The sequence below is a fragment of the Hyperolius riggenbachi genome, chromosome 4, assembly GCF_040937935.1.
Source record: "Hyperolius riggenbachi isolate aHypRig1 chromosome 4, aHypRig1.pri, whole genome shotgun sequence".
Classification (NCBI taxonomy): Eukaryota; Metazoa; Chordata; class Amphibia; order Anura; family Hyperoliidae; genus Hyperolius; species Hyperolius riggenbachi.
The window spans coordinates 104,122,214-104,142,322 of NC_090649.1; the positions used below are offsets into that span (position 1 = coordinate 104,122,214).

General features: G+C 43.9%; 1 protein-coding gene across 1 annotated transcript in view; it reads right to left on the bottom strand.

Moving 5' to 3' along the window:
- The window catches only part of TPO (thyroid peroxidase), a 176,580-nt gene that overhangs the window by 105,806 nt on the left and 50,665 nt on the right, over positions 1-20,109 (bottom strand). The window contains exon 5 of the mRNA XM_068233268.1: positions 13,989-14,495. Coding sequence (XP_068089369.1) covers positions 13,989-14,495 — 507 coding nt within the window. The remainder of the gene's footprint in view (positions 1-13,988; positions 14,496-20,109) is intronic.

Consider the following 20,109-nt stretch of genomic DNA (forward strand, 5'->3'; position numbering starts at 1 on the left):
CATAAAGACGCTGGACAGCCATGCTAATGATCTTGCACACTATATGGCAGTTGGCCTGAGCAACTGCCATTTAGTAAGTTCAGTAAGTGCTTTTGAAAATAAAGAAAACCCCAAGAATCCCCCATAAGGAGATGAACCAGCCCAAAACCTGTCAGACCTGTCAGATTTTCACTATCTACAGTGATATTTACATAGGAAGAAGTAATTTATGGTGCATTATTCTCTGGGAAAAAATCTGCATTTTGTACATATGCATTGGAAATTTTCAACATTTTTAGTGATAGCTGTTCTTTAAAGAAAATCGCACAAGAATAAACATACCAGTGCGTTAGGGGACATCTTCTATTCCCCTCTGTCACAATTTTGCTGCTTCCCGCCACATTAAATGTAGTCAAAAACAGTTTTAAGAAGTTTGTTTATAAACAAACAAAATGGCCACCAAAACCAGAAGTAGGTTGATGTACAGTATGTCAACACATAGAAAATACATCCATACACATACAGGCTGTATACAGCCTTATTATTTGTGTGTTTACCTTCTTTCCCCCTGCAACTCTCATCCACTGAAGAGTGACAGGCTGATTGTTTCTTCCTGCAGACAGCTCTGCCGGTGTCTGTAATTCCTCAGTATGTGACAACCCAGCTTCTTGCACAGCCTAACAGAGGACAATTTATCCAGCTTGTAAAGGGCAGCTCTTTTCTCTCACTGACAAGAGAGCAGAGAGGGTGCCTAATGTAAATAACACACACGGGAGTGTGCATAGAGGGGCGTTGAGGGGGTGTGCATAACAGATCAACAATACTGAACAGTTGGCAGCCTTCCAGACACAGGACGACAGATCCCGACAGGAGAGAAATAAGGTGATTTGTTACAGAGATGGTGATAGTAGAAAGTGCTGCAGTAAGCCAGAGCACATTAGAATAGGTATAGGAACTTGTAGATAGTAGACAAAAGGATGACATTTTTGTTACAGAGTCTCTTTAATGAAAGGGAGGAGTTCCTGGAACAAGAAAAGTGTTGCTCCATGCAAGAAAATATTTTATTAATGTTTATTTTAAAGGTTTGATAGCATGAAGATTATTGCAGAACGTAAGCAAACCAGCGAACGTAAATCAGAATCAGAATCAGAATTTTATTTTCGCCAAGCATGAGGGGTCATGCCCGGAATTGTTTTTGGCACAATACAATAGCTCAGAAAGAATACATAGAGAGAGACACACAACAGCATCAGATTAACATTACATTGTAATACATATCACATTCCCAGTAAGTCGCTGAGATGTCTAATATTTTGTCCTGTGGGCCGGTCGGCTGTTCAGCTGTAGCGCCGCCGGCCTCACTGTTCGTTAGAGCTTGCTTGATGGTAGAATGCGGAGGGAGTTTAGGAGGCTGACTGCCGAGGGGAAGAACGAGTTCCTGTGTCTCGTGGTCTTAGTGGAGATGGCTCGTAGCCTCCGGCCCAAGGGCAGAATGCTGAAGTAGCGGTGGCCTGGGTGTGAGGGATCATTTGCAATCCTCAATGCCCTGGATTTAAGTCTTTTGTTGTACAGTAGGGCAAGTGAGGGGAGGGGGCACCCAGTGATCCTCTCTGCTGACCTGATAACTCTCTGTAGTTTGCCCCCTATCATTGACAGTGGCGCCAGCATACCACACCAAGATGGAAGAGCAGAGGATCGACTCAATGGTGGTGGAGTAAAAACTGGTTAGAATTTCCTGAGTCATGCCAAACTTTCTCAGCTGGCAGAGGGAGAAGAGTCTTTGTTTGGCTTTCTGTTGGGTGGCAGTGATGTTGAGCTTCCAGCTGAGGTCGCAGGAGATGGTAGTACCCAGAAACCGAGCGCAGGGCATCTGGTTACCTCATTGCCGCCAATGTAGATTGGAGGTGGGGTGGGAGCAGACCTCCTGAAGTCAATAATTAACTCAACTTTTTTTGGTGTTTAGCACCAGCCTGTTCTCCTTGCTCCAGTTGCAAATTCTCTCCACCTGCTGACAGTACTCTTGGTCATTATCCTTGGTTACAAGGCCAACGATGGTGGTGTCATCAGCAAACTTGTTGACCTTGACAGAGTCTGTCTCAAACCTGCAATTGTTTGTGTAGAGGGAGAACAGCAGTGGTGACAGTACGCAGCCTTGAGGAGCTCCTGTGTTCGTGGCCGCTGCTTGAGAGTGGATATCGCCCAGTCTGACGACTTGGGACCTGTTGGTAAGAAAGTCTGAGATCCAGAGTTGTAGACTAGGGTGGACGCCAAGTGCAGCTAGGTCCCGTTGGAGAATGCGTGGGCAGATGGTGTTAAAGGCCGAGCTGAAGTCCAGGAGTAGTATTCTAGCGTACGTGTCCGGCCTGTCAAGGTGGTCGTTGATGAGCTCCAGGCAGATATTGATCGCATCATCAGTGGACCTGTTTGCTCTGTATGCAAACTGGAAAGGGTCTAGGAGGGGCGCAGTGGTGGGCTTGAGGTAGGCCAGGACCGTGCGCTCCATGGTTTTCATGATGACGGACGTCAGGGCCACGGGCCTAAAGTTGTTAAGTTCAGTGACCCCTTGTTTCTTAGCACAGGTATGATGGTAGACCTCTTGAAGCACGCAGGGACCTTGCCTTCCCCCAGGGACTTGGTGAAGATAGCAAAGAGGATGGGAGCAAGTTGCCTACAGCAGGTTTTCAGGCAAGCTGGAGATACTGCATTGTTTTAAAAATTGTCTGCTATTAGGTGGCAAAACAATGGCAGAGATATATCCAGGACAGTTTTGCAGGATCACTTATGATTTCCGCACCAGTATTCTCTAACTGCTTTTCTTGCATCACATGATCACAATCTATTTCTCTAGAAAGTCATTTTCTCTCTCACCTAATTCATTTTTTTTTACATATTTTAGCATTTGTATTGACTTTCATAGTTCTGCACCTTTAGCCAAAAAAAGGCTCAGTTATAGCATTCTGACTCATCATCATTTTACAACACACTCGCTCACCTGTTCCCTTCTCCTGTGATCAGTAATAGTTCCTATGTTTTGTATCTCTAAGTTTCCTCTCTGCACTTGCATTCTAATCAGTAAATCCTACAGAGGATGTCTTTTTTTTTCCTATTGTTGTAAAATGAAATTGTTTCTCTGCCACCAGCACTCAGAGCCGAGCTTACAGCTGAGCGTCTTGATCCCAATAGCAATAACAAAAACTAGTCAGCAATCTTTACTGTCTATTGTCAGAATTGGAGATTTGTGAAGTTGACCGGCCACTTATTGAAGCAAATCTGAGCAAAAAAACAAAACAAAACTATGAGATAATGAATAGTATACGTGGTGCCGATAACAAATAGAACATACGTAGCAAAGAAAAAGTGGGTGTGGCCATGGCATGATGTGGGTGGAGCCAAATACTAGCAAAGTACTGGCAAAGAAGAAAAGCCTTATGTTGTTTTCCAATACAGGAGGAGTTAAAGCACTTGAGTTTATATCTATGCAAAAGAGCTTCTCTGAGCTATATGACCAACTTGGTCAAACTCAGTCCTGTTTTCTGGGGAGCTAAAAACCTGAGATAAAAAAAGTTATACATACCAAGGGATTCCTCCAGCCCCCTTCAGGCCTATCAGTCCCTCCCTATGCTCCCAAGCCACCTAGATCCTCTGCTAGGCAGCCCGGTAATCACATCCAGTCAGGTCCAGTCAGCGCAAGCGCAATCCAGCCTCACATGCTCCCCCCGTTGCATTCCTGTTGCTGGGAGCTTTCTGTGCCTGTGCAGTAGTACTGGGCAGGTGCAGAATGCTTTGTGCAATGGGAGCGCATTGGGAGAGCAAGAAAGGCTGGCCTGTGGCTGCACAGAATGGACCCAAATGGCTTACTTACTGGCCCACCCAGCGAAGGATCCAGGTGGTCTGGGAGGATGGCGATGACCAATGGGCCTGAAGGGGGCTGGAGGAAGCCCCAGGTACTTACATAATTTTTTCTTTCTTGATCTCAGGTTTACTTTAAACAGCCAAGCAACAGCGAGAGGCTGCTTGAGATAAGGTGTTACTGCAGGAAAGTTCAAAGGGTCATTAGCTCTGCTCTGTTTTACAGCTTAAAATACAGAGTGTGGTTTCTAAACTGCAAATATGACAGAATGATGCCATGTTTTAAATAGAGCTATATACCTGAAAATAAAAATATGAGACTCTTTTCTATGTTACTAATGCTCTATTCATTATCCATACTACACGTGCAATTCATTATCTCCTATTTTCGCTTCATTGTTAATTTAAAACAGGCGCTGAGAAATCGTGTCCAGTTTACATAAAAGAAACAAAAACCCTTTCTATTAGCCTTGATGACCCACTCTGAAGAATTCCCTCTCTGTCCAGCTGTTACTGCCGGAAATGGAAGATACAAAAATTGCTCTATAATAGAATTCCTGACCTTATATTTATTGCTGAACAACCATGCTATGACTTAACATTTCCATGTTTTTGTGCTATTAGCCCTGCTAACATTTGTTATCGCGGGCATACGATTTGTGCAGAAACCGATATTGCTTTTAATCTAATATCCAGCGCGCTTATCTGGTTTCGTTGTGCTGAAGAATATGTAATGTGTGTTCTCGGGCTTGGCTTGGATCGATGCAACACTATACAGCTGTGTAATCAGATTTGCACCCTATGAAATACATTTTGATGCAGCTGAATGTGTTTCTGGGCATGTTTTTTTTTCCCTCAAAAACAATAAAGGGATATTATTAGCATGCTTATGTAGCACAATGGGGAAAAATATGGAATTAAAAATGAATTAAAATGTAAGTTTATTCTAACACAGCAGTGATGAGAATAGAAATACAATACTCTTATGTTCTTCATACGTCTTTAAAAGGAATCTTGTATTTTAAATGAGCACAGATTTTGCATCATTGTTGTCATCAAACTTAAGGGAAAATGTAAAGGGCCACTATTGCAAAAACTTGTACTATTTATATTTTGCCCACATCAAGGTCTGAAACCTACTAGCAGCGCTTTTCTAAGTGCTTGTGATGTGAAAAGCTTCGGGCGACGGGCGCGTTGACGTCACCCGGGCGCGATGACGTCACCGATGTCATCAACGTCATCAACGTCGTGACGTCAGAGGGAGTCCCGATCCACCCCTCAGTGCTGCCTGGCACTGATTGGCCAGGCAGCGCACGGGTCTGGGGGGGGCACACTCTGACGAGGCGGGTAGTGGCGAATCGGTGCGGAGCGGCGGCGATCACAGGTAACACGCAGCTAGCAAAGTGCTAGCTGCGCGTCTAAAAAAAATTGTGCAAATCGGCCCAGCGGGGCCTGAGAAATCCTCCTGCGCGACTTACCCCGTGTCCAGCAAGGGTTAGCGCTAAGGAGGTTAATGTCTGTGACAGACTTAGGGCCGATACAAAGTGTATCACTGCAAAACAAGAAGTAAAGTCTACATTTCGAGTGAGCAAGGGCCCTGATTAAATTACATGAAACAAAATAATCTGACATGAAAAACATGATATTAAAGGACAACTGAAGTGAGAAGTATATGGAGGCTGCCATATGTATTTCCTTTAAAACAATACCAGTTGCCTGGCAGCCCTGCTGATCTGTTTGGCTGCAGTAGTGTCTAAATCATGCACCTGAAACAACCATGCAGCTAATCTTGTCAGATCTGACAATAATTTCAGAAACACCTGATCAGCATATACTGACTTTCATATTTCTGCACCTTAAGCCCCCCAAAAAAGCTCAGTTATAGGATTCTGACTCATCATCTTTTTACAACACACTCGCTCACCTGTTCCCTTCTCCTGCCATCAGTAATAGTTCTCTTTTTGTATCTCTAAGTTTCCTCTCTGCACTTGCATTCTAATTAGTAAATCCTACAGAGGATGTCTTTTTTCCTACTGTTGTAAAATGAAATTGTTTCTTAGACTGCCACCAGCACTCAGAGCCGAGCTTCAGGGTCTATCACTGAAAGTATTAGAGACAGGGGATCAGCAGGAGAGCAAGACAACTGGTATTGCTTAAAAGGAAATAAATATGGCAGCCTCTACATCCCTCTTGCTTCAGGTGTCCTTTAAGTTGAACCACACTGGTATCCTGTTTCACTGTGTTTTCGCTTGTAAAATTCAGCACAAGAATTAACCACCTGTGAATCCCCTGTAATTAAATCTGTACCACACTGATTGCTTAAAGAGAACCCGAGGTGTGTTTAAAGAATGTTATCTGCATACAGAGGCTGGATCTGCCTATACAGCCCAGCCTCTGTTGCTATCCCAAACCCCACTAAGGTCCCCCTGCACTCCGCAATCCCTCATAAATCACAGCCGTGCTGTGAGGCTGTGTTTACATCTGTAGTGTCAGTCTCAGCTGCTCCCCCACCTCCTGCATAGCTCCGGTCCCTGCCCCCGTCCCTTCCCTCCAATCAGCAGGGAGGGAAGGGATGCAGGCGGGGACTGGAGTTCTGCAGGAGGCGGGGAGAGCAGCAGACTGACACTATAGAGATAAACACAGCCAGCTCTGACAAGCTGTTTGTCAGCAGCGTGGCTGTGATTTATGAGGGATTGCAGAGTGCAGGGGGACCTTAGGGGGGTTTGGGATAGCAACAGAGGCTGGGCTGTATAGGCCGATCCAGCCTCTGTATGCAGATAATATTCTTCAAACCCACCTCGGGTTCTCTTTAAGCCTGAAATGGTGTAGATTCAACCACACCATCTCCCATTTTGGTACAAAAGCACCTCAGAATCTTTGGAAGTAAAGCCTATGTGCACGTGCCAAGAGAAAAAAGCACAAAGTGGGATGTGTGTACAGAAAAAGTTATTCTAATCAACTAAATAAAAACCTTTTCTGATTCTGATTTCTAAAGTGGATCTCAGAAAGGCTAAAGAAATCTACATCCAGGAACACACAGGGTAACAATAAACATTAAGCAGAAGTGTCATCATTGATTAAAAGATCAGTATGTTTAACCACTTGCGGACCAGGTACGTTGAATCAACGTCCATCAGGTGGTGCTACCGTTCTGACCGGACGTTGATTCAACGTCCGCACTAACAAACCATCCCGACGCGATCGTGCACACCTGGAGGGGGAGATTAAGCTGTCACATGACAGCTGGCATCTCCCCCGAGTGATCAGCAGCCATCGCCGGCGGATCGTAGTGATCACTTTGACAGCGGCGGTGGCAGGTTTGAAAGAAGAGGATCCACTCACCTCCCTGCCGTTCCAGCGATGATCGGCACCCCCCTCTGCTCTGGCCAGCATCTCTGCTCCGTCTGATGTCAGCTCCGAGTCCCAGCTTGATAACGCCATCAAGCCACGACCCGACCTGAGCGTCATTTGGAGCGGAGAAGAGGTGGCTACTGCGGCTCATCGCTGGAGCCTGGAAGGTGAGTGAAAGCTGCCAGCTACAGGGGGGGACACTATGCCAAACCAGCCACAGACGGGAACCAGCCACCCGACCCCCCAAACGCTCCCCACCTCCATGCAAATTGCCTTGGTCCTTAAGGGGGTTAGGTGGCCAGTCCTGAAGTGGTTAAAGTTTGAAGAACTGACACACACAGGTTCGATCTGGTGAGAAATCCACACCAGAGTTGCCAGAGCAACAGCAAAGTGAAGCAAAGTTAGAATTTGGTGCAGACAGTTTACACCAAACTGAAGAAGTAAGTAACTCACATACTACTGAACAACCAGTCACTTTAGAAAGAACACCAACAAGAAGCACTGACGGAATCTCAGAAGATTGCTTGACCTACATAGCTTCCACAGCTGTTCAGAATGAGCCAAGTTCTTGTGAAGAGATGCAACAACTTCCCACTTCTGAGAAACAAAAGTAAATTAAAGCAGCAGATGAAATGACAGAGTCAAAAGCTGCAAGTACACCTATGGAAACTGCTTATCCAAAATGCAAAGGAGGAGAAGATTTACTACCATCCAATTAACAGTACAGGCAAGTACTTTTGTACATTGCAATCACTACATGACCAGACATGACAACAGCCATGTCTCCACTCTGCAGATGTGTGAGTAAACCACGTCAAAGAGACAGGAATACAGCCAGAAGAGTGATTGAACTGATATACTGTGAGACTGAGAAGATGGTAATGTATGCTATCCAGGGACAAGTTTGTTGATTTTCTGTCACAAATGGTATTGACATAAGTAGCAGTTGTTGAGTGGGGGTGTTGGAATGGGTATTTAGCAACAGTAGTCTATTATGTGCATAAGATACCTTATAAGCTATAACCACAGGGTGGCGGAGTGTACTTAGTAGTAGAAAACTTTCTACATCATGTGTCTGTAAAATGAAGTTGTGAATAAAACTTGTTTTTTGGGGGGTTGTGTAACCAGCCAAGAGAAGGATTAGCTTTATCTGTTTCTCCTGCATTTTACATTGCTTCACACTAATGGTGGCCATACAATTATAGACTTGCAGCAGAATCGACCATCATGAAAGTTCGAAGTGAGGTCCGCTCAACCTTTCATTTTTCAAGGAACAGAGCTGGAACCAGGCGACTCAATCTCCAGACAGCAGACTTTTGAAGAAGTGTAGTTCCGCTCAATGGTCCAGAAGTTTATAGCCTTTATTAAACATCAAAAGTCGCAATCAGACGGCACAACATGTTCGCTGACATGCTTTGGACACACACTGGTCCTTAGTCATAGCATGAATCCATGTTAAAACAATGTTAAAACAATGGGTCTCATTGTTTTAACATGGATTCATGCTATGATTAAGGACCAGTGTGTGTCCGAAACATGTCAGCAAACATGTTGTGCTGTCTGATTGCTACTTTTGATGTTTAAAGCGGAATATAACCCTGCATTTCAACTTTGCTCTAAAACATTATTTACAGTATATTATATGCAACCAGCATTTTTTTTTTTTACTAGACCAGCATTGGAAGCGTTACACGGAGCTTTGAAGTTCCTGGAGAGAACTGCAGACGCATCCGAAGCTTACATAGATACATTTTGTTTACATAAATGAATCTAAGAGTGGCATGTGACTCACTCTCTCTGACTGAGAAGGAGCTGGAGGACAGCCAAAGAGTGTGTAACATTTATCACTTGTTACATTCTATTTAGTTAAATGTATCTATCTGAACTTCTGCATATCTCTCCACGGAACTTTAAACCTCTGTGTTTAACCCTTCCAATGCTGGTCTAGTAAAAAAAAAGATGCTGGTTGCATATAATATGCTGTAAATAATGTTTTAGAGCAAAGTTGAAATGCAGGGTTATATTCCGCTTTAATAAAGGCTATAAACTTCTGGACCATTGAGCAAATTCAACCATCAGATAGATTTCTGTCAGATGCCTGTTAAGTCGAATCTGACAGGAGTCTATCTGATGTGTACCACACACTAGGGACAGATTTCCAATAGATTTCAGAATGAAAACTATTGGAAATCTATTGGAAATTGACCTAGATTCAATGCAACTCTATGGGCCATGGATCTGCTGCCAGCAGCAGATCGACCTAGATTTTCCATTCTGTCAGATAGATCAAAATCCCTCGAAACTGATCAAAATTGGCTACAAATTGATCGATCGAAAGATATATATCGATAGATTTGATAGAATCAATTTCTGAACGATTGATCGATTCTATAGAATAAATTCCATCGATTGATGGCTGAAATCGAACAGTGTATGGGCCCCTTAAAGGGAAGGTTCAGGGAGGGTGGGTAAAAAATAAAAATCAATTTCCACTTACCTGGGGCTTCCTCCAGCCCATGGCAGGCAGGAGGTGCCCTCGCCACCGCTCCGCAGGCTCCCGGTGGTCTCCGGTGGCCGACCCGACCTGGCCAGGCCGGCTGCCAGGTTGGGCTCTTCTGCGCTCCAAGGCCCGGAACTTCTGCGTCCCACTCCGGCGCGCTGACGTCATCGGACGTCCTCCGGGCTCTACTGCGCAGGCGGCGGCGGGCTGGAGGAAGCCCCAGGTAAGTGGAAATTGATTTTTATTTTTTACCCACCCTCCCTGAACCTTCCCTTTAAGATGCTAGGCTATAGCCTTTCTATAAGTTCCTGCAGACTGCTTCCACCAAAAACAGTATCCCCACTGATGTTTACTTCTAAAGTAGTTGGCCTCCTGGTGCCAATATCCCACAACACTGGGCTTGTCATGACCAGAGTCATCTGTTTCAGCCTGATCATTTATGACTTGTTCTCTATGAAACCTTCACTTTAAAAAAAAAACAGAGAAAACACTTCCCCCCAGTTTTCTATAAACTTGAACCATGAATAAAACACAGATTCTTTCTTCACATTTCTTTATTTCTGCTTGCCTGAAGTCTGTGTACTGTAGACAAGGCAGAGAGGCTTGTTTAATGTAAAGCTTCGGATGGAAGAAAAGCTTTATATTCAGACCAAATATTAAACCTAGAAGTTCTCTTCATTATATCCTCAAGGTTCCATAGTGTATTCCTTTTTATATCACATTCTTTTCATCGGCAGAGAAATACAGAAGAGCTGTTCTTTGTGAATAAAGGAGAGCTTCACTTACAAAATATGATAGCAAAGCAACTTTACAGATTCTTCTGTTTACAAGATGAGTTAGAATTCTAACATTTTCTTTTACATACAATCTGTTCAACAAAGTCAGTGAGTACTTGAAATAATGGGCAATTTATTTTAGTAGTGCTTGTAAGTGTAAGGAGAAGCAGCTATTGTACTGTTTCACTTAAAGGGGTCCCACTCTTTCAAGGACAGATTTAGATGTTTGTTGCCAGGAGATAGAAAGGGTAGCGCCTTCACAATAACAAGTGCTCATGGGCATTAGAAAGAATTCTTATCAAGCATTGAAGTTGTCATGCTAGGAATTTTCTGTATTTGGTAACGTTATCTCCAAAGAGATCATTTTCATTTTCTCTTTAACCTTCCTGGCGGTACGCCCGAGCTGAGCTCGGGCTATGCCACGCAGGAAGATATCTCAGCCCCTGGTGGGGCGATTTGGGCCATTTAAAGTGCTGTACGCGCAGCTAGCACTTTGCTAGCCGCGCATACAGCTTGATCGCCGCCGCTCTGCGGCGATCGCCCGCATGCAGCGGCAGAAGAGGGCCCCCCCCCGCCAGAGCCCTGCCCGGACCAATGAGTTCCGGGCAGCGCTATGGGCTGGATCGGAGGCGTCTGATGTCAGGACGTCGGCTGACGTCCATGACGTCATTCCGATCGTCGCCATGGTGACAGGAGAAGCCAAACAGGGGAGCGCATTATATACGCGTTCCCCTGTTTGCTATTGATGCCGGCGACGATCACACTAGAGGGACACATGCGCCCTCTAGTGGTGTTTCATGTAGCTACCACTCTGGTAGCTTTACATGAAACAAAACATTTAAAAAGAAAAAAAGGATTTTTGCCTATTTGGCAAAAAAAATTAACCACCAGGGAGGTTAAACTAACTTTTCAGCAATTTGCAAATGAAAAAGTACCCAAAAGTTGGTGAAAAGTACTATCAAATTTATTTTGAGTGTTTTCTTTCTTGCTGGTGGTTTAAAAGGCATTTTTTGGCAAGTTGTGTAAATATCACCAAGCAAAAAACTTAGGAGAAAAAGAGAATTGCATGTGGACAAAGATGTTTTATCCATGTGTACAAAGGAAAACAAAAATGGCTTAATTGGCTGGTTATGGAAGTACAGCTCTGTGTGAGAAAACGCGGAAAAGCCGCCGCAAGTACTCAGAGTAAGGCGGCGGATTCCACGTTCAACAAGGCGGATTCCGCGTTCAACGAGGCGGATTCCGCGTCCGACGCGGCGGTTTCCGCGCATGAGTCTACCACCAGCAGTGTGGCTGAACGCGGGGAAGCCGCCGCATGCTCTGACAGCGGTGCGGCTGGTCCCGCGGTCAAACCAGCGGATACATTTCAACACATGTCTGATGTGGCTGGGACTGATAGTCCACACAGGTTCAGGAGGATGCGCACGCGGAGAGGCAGAGCCTTTATGACAGTCAGAAGGGAGTCAGCTGACCAAGCTGGTCAGCTGACAATTCCAGCAGTTTTCATTGGTCCAGCACTTAGGGGTGGCGCTGGAGAGCACTGGGGTATATATACTACTCACTATGTGGTAGCACTCAGACCTTGTCAGAATCTGTGTTATTACTAGACCAGTTGCCAAGGTGTTAATGATCAAGGAGCTCACACCTTAGTCTAGGAATCCTGTTATTATCTGTGATATCTTCTGTGTTATTATCTAGACCAGTTCCTAGGTGTTGACGATCAAGGACCTCACACCTCAGTCTAGGGAATACCTTATGTGCTAGCTCTCAGACCTTAGCTAGATCCGACAGTGTGCCAGAACCGGCTGGAGCTAGGAATCCACACTGCGTCAGTTTCTTGATAGCTTCAAGTACTAATTGCATTGTGTATCTGTTATGACCTTCTGCTTTCCTGACTACTCTTCTGATCTCTGATTTGGTACTCCGCTATATCTGATTCTCCATTGCCAAAATCTGCTAGTCTCTGGATTCTGCACCTGCCTCCTGTCTCTGTACTTTATCTGTCCGTGTGTTTACGACCTGGCTTGTCCGACCTCGAGAGCTATCTCTCCTGTTAGGAGATAGCTCGCAGATCTGTCAGTGACACTTCTCCATTGGTGTCACTCATGTTCTGTCCTTCCCACTTTCAGTCTGACTCCTCCCAGTGGAGAGTCCAGACTACGGAAGGAACCAGTTGCCGAGCAGTATTCCTATCTGCTCTTGCACCTGTCTTCCAGGTGCGATCCTCAAAGTATTACTGTTGTACCAAAACACTCTTATCACTCAGGTGTCCAGAGGTTAGAGATATATCTGATTATCGGTGATACTGCAGATCATCAATAATCTGGTATATACCTGCATTCTCTGTGATACTGCAGATCACCGGTAATCAGATCCTCTCTGTGTTACACCGATCGTTACACTCTGAAAGTGAATACTGGTATATCCCTTTCTCAATGCCTATTGTTTTTGACAGGAGATCGACTGTTGTTAGCTGAAAGCCTTGTCAACATTAGTGGTGACTGTAATCTGCTAATCGTGATTCCACAAAATTGCATGTAAAATTTCACAATTACAGCCACACGTAATTCCAACTTGGAAATTCAATTACCTTTTCATAATCTATTCATTATTTTGCATAATTACATTTGATTTTGAGTAATTTAGTGCCAACTTCTGTGGTTAATAGCAAAGCCCCCATACATACTAATGTCACCAAAATTACACATGTTAAGGGGAGTACTTAAAACAGGTAAAAAAAAAAAATTCTCAAAAGACCTTGTAGTGTTTGAAAAAAAAAAAATCAATTTTATGATTCAAAGGAAAAATGTTTTTACACTTGAGTTTAAAAACATTATTCCTTTGTTCCATTCCTTTGTTGTCCAGTATTCCTCTGTTCCCACTATACCCCTTTGTTCCCGCTCTTCCACTTAACACACGGTGCAATTTGGCATAGCAGTTTTGGAGATACTATTATGTAAAGGGCTTTGCTATTTAAAAAGAAAGTCAGCCTAAATTACACAAAATTACACATAGTTGCAAAATTACAGTTCCTGACTATGAGTATATACAAAATTAATGAAGATCTTTTTTCTTCAATTACCTAATTGCAAATTACTAAACAAAATTATGATTATGTGCAATTTGTGCTTATCACTAGTCAAAATTATGCCTTTCAAATCAGTTAAGCATTTTGGGTGGCAATCTTTTGTACAGGCACCCCTTTATTGATTGCAAAGGTAGACGGTCTGTTATACTCCCTCTCTGCAGCTTTTGATACAAATGACCATTAAATATTGCATAGCAGGTTAGAAGAGCACTGGGGTACTGAAGGCTCAGTTGTCCAGTGCTTTAGGTACTTCTCGGTTGGCAGAAAGGTATGCCTTGGCACACTGCTATCATATAGCCAAGCGCCAAGAAGAATAGTTATGGTGCAAGTGTTAGGTACAGGTAAAAAATAACCTGGAAGTATCGGTGTTGCCATAGGACTCTTTAACAGTACAGGAAACCAAAATTGAAGATTTTCTCAATGCCTTTTAATGGTGTAGACTTACCTGATGTAACGCACCAACAATTTTACGAGTTTCTTGGTAAATTGTCTCTGAGCTCCAATGAGGATTGAGGTTTTTCAAGGATTTTGCCAAACGGTTGTGTTCTCTTACCCACAGTGTGTGGATTGCTGTCAACGATGATACTTCATTAGATCTTGTTTCACCAGCAAAGAAACATTCAATCCTTTCATCAGACACAGAATCTTGTAGGCAGAGTGATGGTGTGTCATCTACAAATGGCAAATAGTCTCTGCCATGATCAGAATACTGATCATTGACTCTCAGCAGCCCTTCGATGCTAGAGTGATTCCTCACTTTGCTTTCCACGGCTGTTGTGCTGCCGTAGATTGTGGATGCATCAATGAATGATGTTAAGGTGTTTATTTGTTCTCTGGGATTCTCAGTAGAAGGTATTCCAAGAATTATATTTTCATCTCCCGTGCCACATGCTGCTGTAGAGCGATAAAAAGGCATACAACCACTTTTGGATATAGAATCATTAGTTGATATCTGTGTTAAAGAAAAGAGAAGAACATTAACTGTAAATTAATTTGTGCAATGACTGCTCTTTTGGGAAAAAATAAAAGCTTAGAAATAATTAAATAACTAAAACAGATGACCACAGTTGTTTTTTCTTGTCCATCTGCACATATTAATTTTTCCATCTTGAATAAAGAGACTCGCTCTCCACCCAAAAAATCTTTTCTGCAAGGGTACCAGTACCTTATGAAGGCTTGCAACATGGGACACTATGAGATGTGGTATGGGGCTGTTGGGTGGAGTGGTGCCAACCTACCACCCAATCTCCCTGCAGTGCAAGGCTGTTGAGAGAGAAAAATGGGAGGTAGGTAGCAGTGCTGGCCTGCCTTTAAGCCTCCCATTTGTATTAAGGTATAGGATAAGGTTGAGAGGGAACATGGGGTGTCATCCAGGCACAGGAAGGTGGCCTAATAAGAGGGTGGTGATTTCCAATACTGAACTAGGATTGGGGGTTTAAATTATTATTATTATTATTATTTTTCATTTATATAGCGCCAACATATTCCGCAGCGCTTTACAAAGCACAATAAGACGACAAGGGGAACATAGATACAACTAACAAATATACAGCAGAGTTCCAAGCAGCACAAATATTGTTACAAAAACAGTAAACATTAGGAGGATGACCCTGCCCTTGCGAGCTTACAATCTAATGGGTAGTGGGGGACACACTAGGTAAGGGGGTGGAGGATGGATGAGGCAGTGATTCTTTGCCTCTGATTACATTGTGACAAATAAGTAAATAAAGGGCTATAGAATGTTATAAGCTTGTCTGAAAAGGTGTGTTTTAAGAGTGCGTTTGAAGATGTCCAGGTTTGGAGCATGACGTACAGGCTGTGGAAGAGAGTTCCAGATAAGGGCTGATGCTCGTGTAAAGTCCTGGATGCGAGCATGAGAGGAGGTGATCAGCTTAGAGGCCAGGAGAATTTCTTGGGAGGAGCGAAGGTTGCGGGAGGGACAATATCTTGAGATTAGTGAGGAGATGTATGGAGGAGACAACTCGTGGAGGGCTTTGTATGTTAGAGTCAGGAGTTTGAACTGGATCCTCTGGGTAATGGGTAACCAGTGGAGAGAATGGCACAGTGGGGCTGCATCAGAAGAGCGTGTGGAAAGGTGAATGAGGCGGGCCGCTGCATTTAGAAGGGATTGGAGAGGAGCTAGCCTGTTTTTTGGTAGGCCACAGAGCAGGGTGTTGCAGTAGTCTAGGCGGGAGATGATTAAGGCATGAACAAGCATTTTGGTGGCCTCTTGTGTGAGGAAGGGACGGATACGGAATATATTTTTGAGCTGGAAATAGCAGGTGGTGGTTAATGAGGCAATGTGAGGTTTAAAGGAGAGCTCTGAGTCAAGTATAACCCCCAAGCAGCGGGCCTTAGTGGTTGAGGTTATTGGGGTGTTGTCTACCGTAAATGAATCCTAGATAATAACCTACACTCTCACCTTTTGGACATCATGCAATGATACTTTGTTTAATGGTTGCCTCTACTATTTGAGCATAGAGATACATTTCATCATTCCTATATGACCCCTTCCAGACTACATAATGTCTCTTCATCTAATAGCAAACATTGTTTTAGGGGTTGCCCAAATGAAGATGTACTCTACTATATCTGGTGGGAATGTAGCAGAGCCTCTTCCTTTTGGCATTAAAGGGATACTGTAGGGGGGTCGGGGGAAAATGAGCTGAACTTACCCAGGGCTTCTAATGGTCCCCCGCAGACATCCTGTGCCCGCGCAGCCGCTCACCGATGCTCCGGCCCCGCCTCCAGTTCACTTCTGGAATTTCTGACTTTAAAGTCAGAAAACAACTGTGCCTGCGTTGCCGTGTCCTCGATCCCGCTGATGTCACCAGGAGTGTACTGCGCAGGCCCAGTATGGTCTGTGTCTGCGCAGTACACTCCTGGTGACATCAGCGGGAGCGAGGACACGGCAACGCAGGCGCAGTGATTTTCTGACTTTAAAGTCAGAAATTCCAGAAGTGAACCGGAGGCGGGGCCGGAGCATCGGTGAGTGGCTGCGCCAACACAGGATGTCTGCGGGGGACCGTTAGAAGCCCCGGGTAAGTTCAGCTCATTTTCCCCCGACCCCCCTACAGTATCCCTTTAAGTGTGCAATTTAATTGCCGCAGTCCTAGAGTGGCCATTTTCCAAATACCCTGACATTCTTCTCCAAGGATACAAAAAATGCACCACAACAACAACAAACAACATTTGTAAAACGCTTTTCTCCCGTAGGACTCAAAGCGCATAAGCATGGCTCAGACCATCGTGGTACAGAGGAAGAATTTTATAAGTCCGGAAATGCCAGGCTAAACAGGTGGTTTTTCAGTCTGGATTTGAATAGCTCCAGGGATGGTGCTGTCTTTACTAGGTGTGGCAGGGAGTTCCAAAGAGTAGGGGCAGCATGACAGAAGGCTCTGTCTCCATATTTTTTGAGGTGCACTCTGGGAGTGACCAAGTTTATAGAAGCTCCTGATGAGTATGAGGACGAAGCGCGTTGGGCGGGGCTAGTGGTCGGCACACGCAGGAGAGCATGCTGTTTTACATCCAGGACGCTGGATTTTAATCTGATTACGCTTTTTATCTTTGTGGAATATGTGAGTGCAATTTTGAATCTTTTATTGAATATTAAAGTAGTACTGCGCAATGGAAATGTCTGTTTAGTTTTTAAAGGAGCCATATTAAGAAGACTGGAAATGAGGTTGTGCTATAAACGCTTTCTGGCTGTTTGTGATTAGACAGCATGAGGATCTGGTGAGTGTATAAGTTTATCTGACTTCTGCACTTTTGGTGGGGTGCACGAGTGCTGTGTCCACAGAAGGGTAAAGGTGGTGGTGCACCTGTAACAAAGTTACTACACTATATGTTGTGCATATTTTTATTTTTGAGTGACAAGTTGGAGAAATCTGCATGGTCAGAAGCTACTGCAGCGGAGGGCAAGGACCGTTAAACCAGGGGTTATATACTTCAGGCTTTGATTGCTGTTTGTCGCTGAGCAGCCACCCCATCTGGTGAGCGCATTTCTGCACGGGGTGCTGAGGTGGAGGTGCTAAAAAGAAGTGACAAAATACTGCACTATGTTGTGTCTCTTTTCTTGACATATGTAAGAGCAGAGGTGGTAGCAGAATCGGAGACGACTACAGCTGGAATAAGAAGTGATTTGATCGATTGGCTATAAGTGGCAGGCCCTTATTGCTGTTTGTGACTGAACAGCCACGTCATCTGGTGAGCGCAACTTGGAATCAATTTTGGTGTGCTACACCAGTGTGATGTGGGTCTGGTAAAGGCCACAATATTTATCTGACGTTATTACCCTATATAGTGTTTCTTTCTTTTTCCCATGTTTATGTATCTACTTGGATGCAACTTAACCTGAGGGCTGCACGCACACTCCAGAACCTGTGGAATATCACTTAGGAGAGAGAGTAGTGTGAAAAATCACCCCGGAATACCGTGGAAGCGCTTACACCTCTGGACTTATATATTCTTATATATTCGTGACTTTATTTGGTGTGGCGAACCGGTAGCAATTAGGTGGAAGAGTTGTAGGAGTGGGTGGAGCGCAACATCTCTGTGAACTTTTTTGACCAAGTTTATAGAACTTGCTCACTCGCACTACTAAATATCCAGCTCATGGCCTGATAAATGTTATAGTTATGGAAGCATAATCTTTACCTTGCCTCTCAATGGAAACAATCTAGACTGGTTTTTGATCTTGTCATCCTCAGAGTCCATAGACTCAGGATTTATAAGAGAATGCTGGCCATTACCTATGATCGTATGGACCACTGTCAGAAGACCTGGGACCCTTGGTTGACTTATCCTGACACTCAAGGCTTAAGTTATTTGGTATATTTCACGTGATCTACAGAACCCAACATCCTGCATGCACTCTTTAACTCTGCAGTTATTGTTCTCATTTCCTTTTCCACATATCTGTGTTCCAGCCACAGACCAGCTATGTTTTTGGCTAATTTATTGTTTCATTTGTTTATTTACGATATGCTCTGACAGTTTTCCCATTTTCTTTATGAACCAGAAATTGTTTGAGCTTCCATGTATAGACTTTTTCTAGCCTTCATTCATTGTCTTCCCCATGTTTTGCCTGTCAGGTAAAAAATTCTCTTAATAGAACCTTTGAATCTAAATTAATCCTAGATATGGCTTTTAACTTAAATTACTACAAGTGTAGTACTACTGGGCAGCACGGTGGCGTAGTGGTTAGCTCTCTCGCTTTGCAGCGCTGGGTCCCTGGTTCGAATCCCAGCCAGGGCACTATCTGCAAAGAGTTTGTATGTTCTCTCTGTGTCTGCGTGGGTTTCCTCCGGGCACTCCGGTTTCCTCCCACAATCCAAAAACATACAGATAAGTCAATTGGCTCCCCCTAAAAAATTGGCCCTAGACTACAGTACTTACACTACATAATATAGACATATGGCAATGGTAGGGATTAGATTGTGAGCTCCTTTAAGGGACAGTTAGTGACAAGATATATATATATATACACTGTACAGCGCTGCGTAATATGTTGGCGCTATATAAATACTAAATAATAATAATAATAATACTACAAGTTAATACAACCGAGTAACTTAGAGACAGAAAAAAACATTTTACAAACATCTGCGGCTCTTTAAAGCCTCATTGACTCCCTTCTTAGACTGTGGATAAAACACAAAAAGAGGAGCTGTGCATGTTGTGAAGAAAATTAGTCTTTGTAAACAAACAAGGACAAACATCTTTAGTGAACTTAAGGGTCCGTTCACACTTAGAATCTCAGAACTGCGGGAGTGATTTCCCGCGATAAGGGGAGAAAAATCACTGGACACTGCGGCAGTTTTGGAGCAATCTCGATTAGCGTGCTGTGCACGCTAATCACGATTGCTAATCGCGGAACGCTCGTCGCCGGCAAACCGCTGCATGCAGCGCGGTAGCGGTTATCGCTAACTGCAACCGCAGCAGTGAGAACGCTCCCACTCGCTACATTGTGTAGCGGTTTTTGCTAAACTGCTAGCGGTTTGCTGTGAGCGGGAATCACGCGATTCCCGCTCAGGTGAGAACGGGCCCTAAAGGTTAATGATTAAGATGTAGTGACATTATTTTAGCTAACACATCTTTGTGCATTTTCATAATATTTATAAAGATGTGTAGGGATATTTTATCACTGACAAATTCTCGTGTGAAGTTGCTAAATGAAAATGTGGGAAAAATTCTAGTAATGAAATTTTTCATTTTACTATCATTTTTGAAAAAATGTTAGCTTTTCATAGAACTACATTATTTGTGCAAATATATGGACATGAGACAATACATGTATGCACGGATAATAATTATCATGGAAAAATGTAAGCAACAAAAAATGTAGGTGCTGGTGGTGCCATAGAAGACTGTGTGCTCAACAGGTGCTCATGTTAATACTGGATATTAACAGAAATTTCAGCACTGAAGGTGCTCAATAAAATAGCGGGTGTCGGGGTGGTCCACTATGCAAACTGCTGCTACAAATCGTGGGCCGCAAATAGTGTACAGTTTTGCGCATGGTGCCCACTACTTGTAGTTCCGTTTTGTATAGTGGGTGGCCCTGG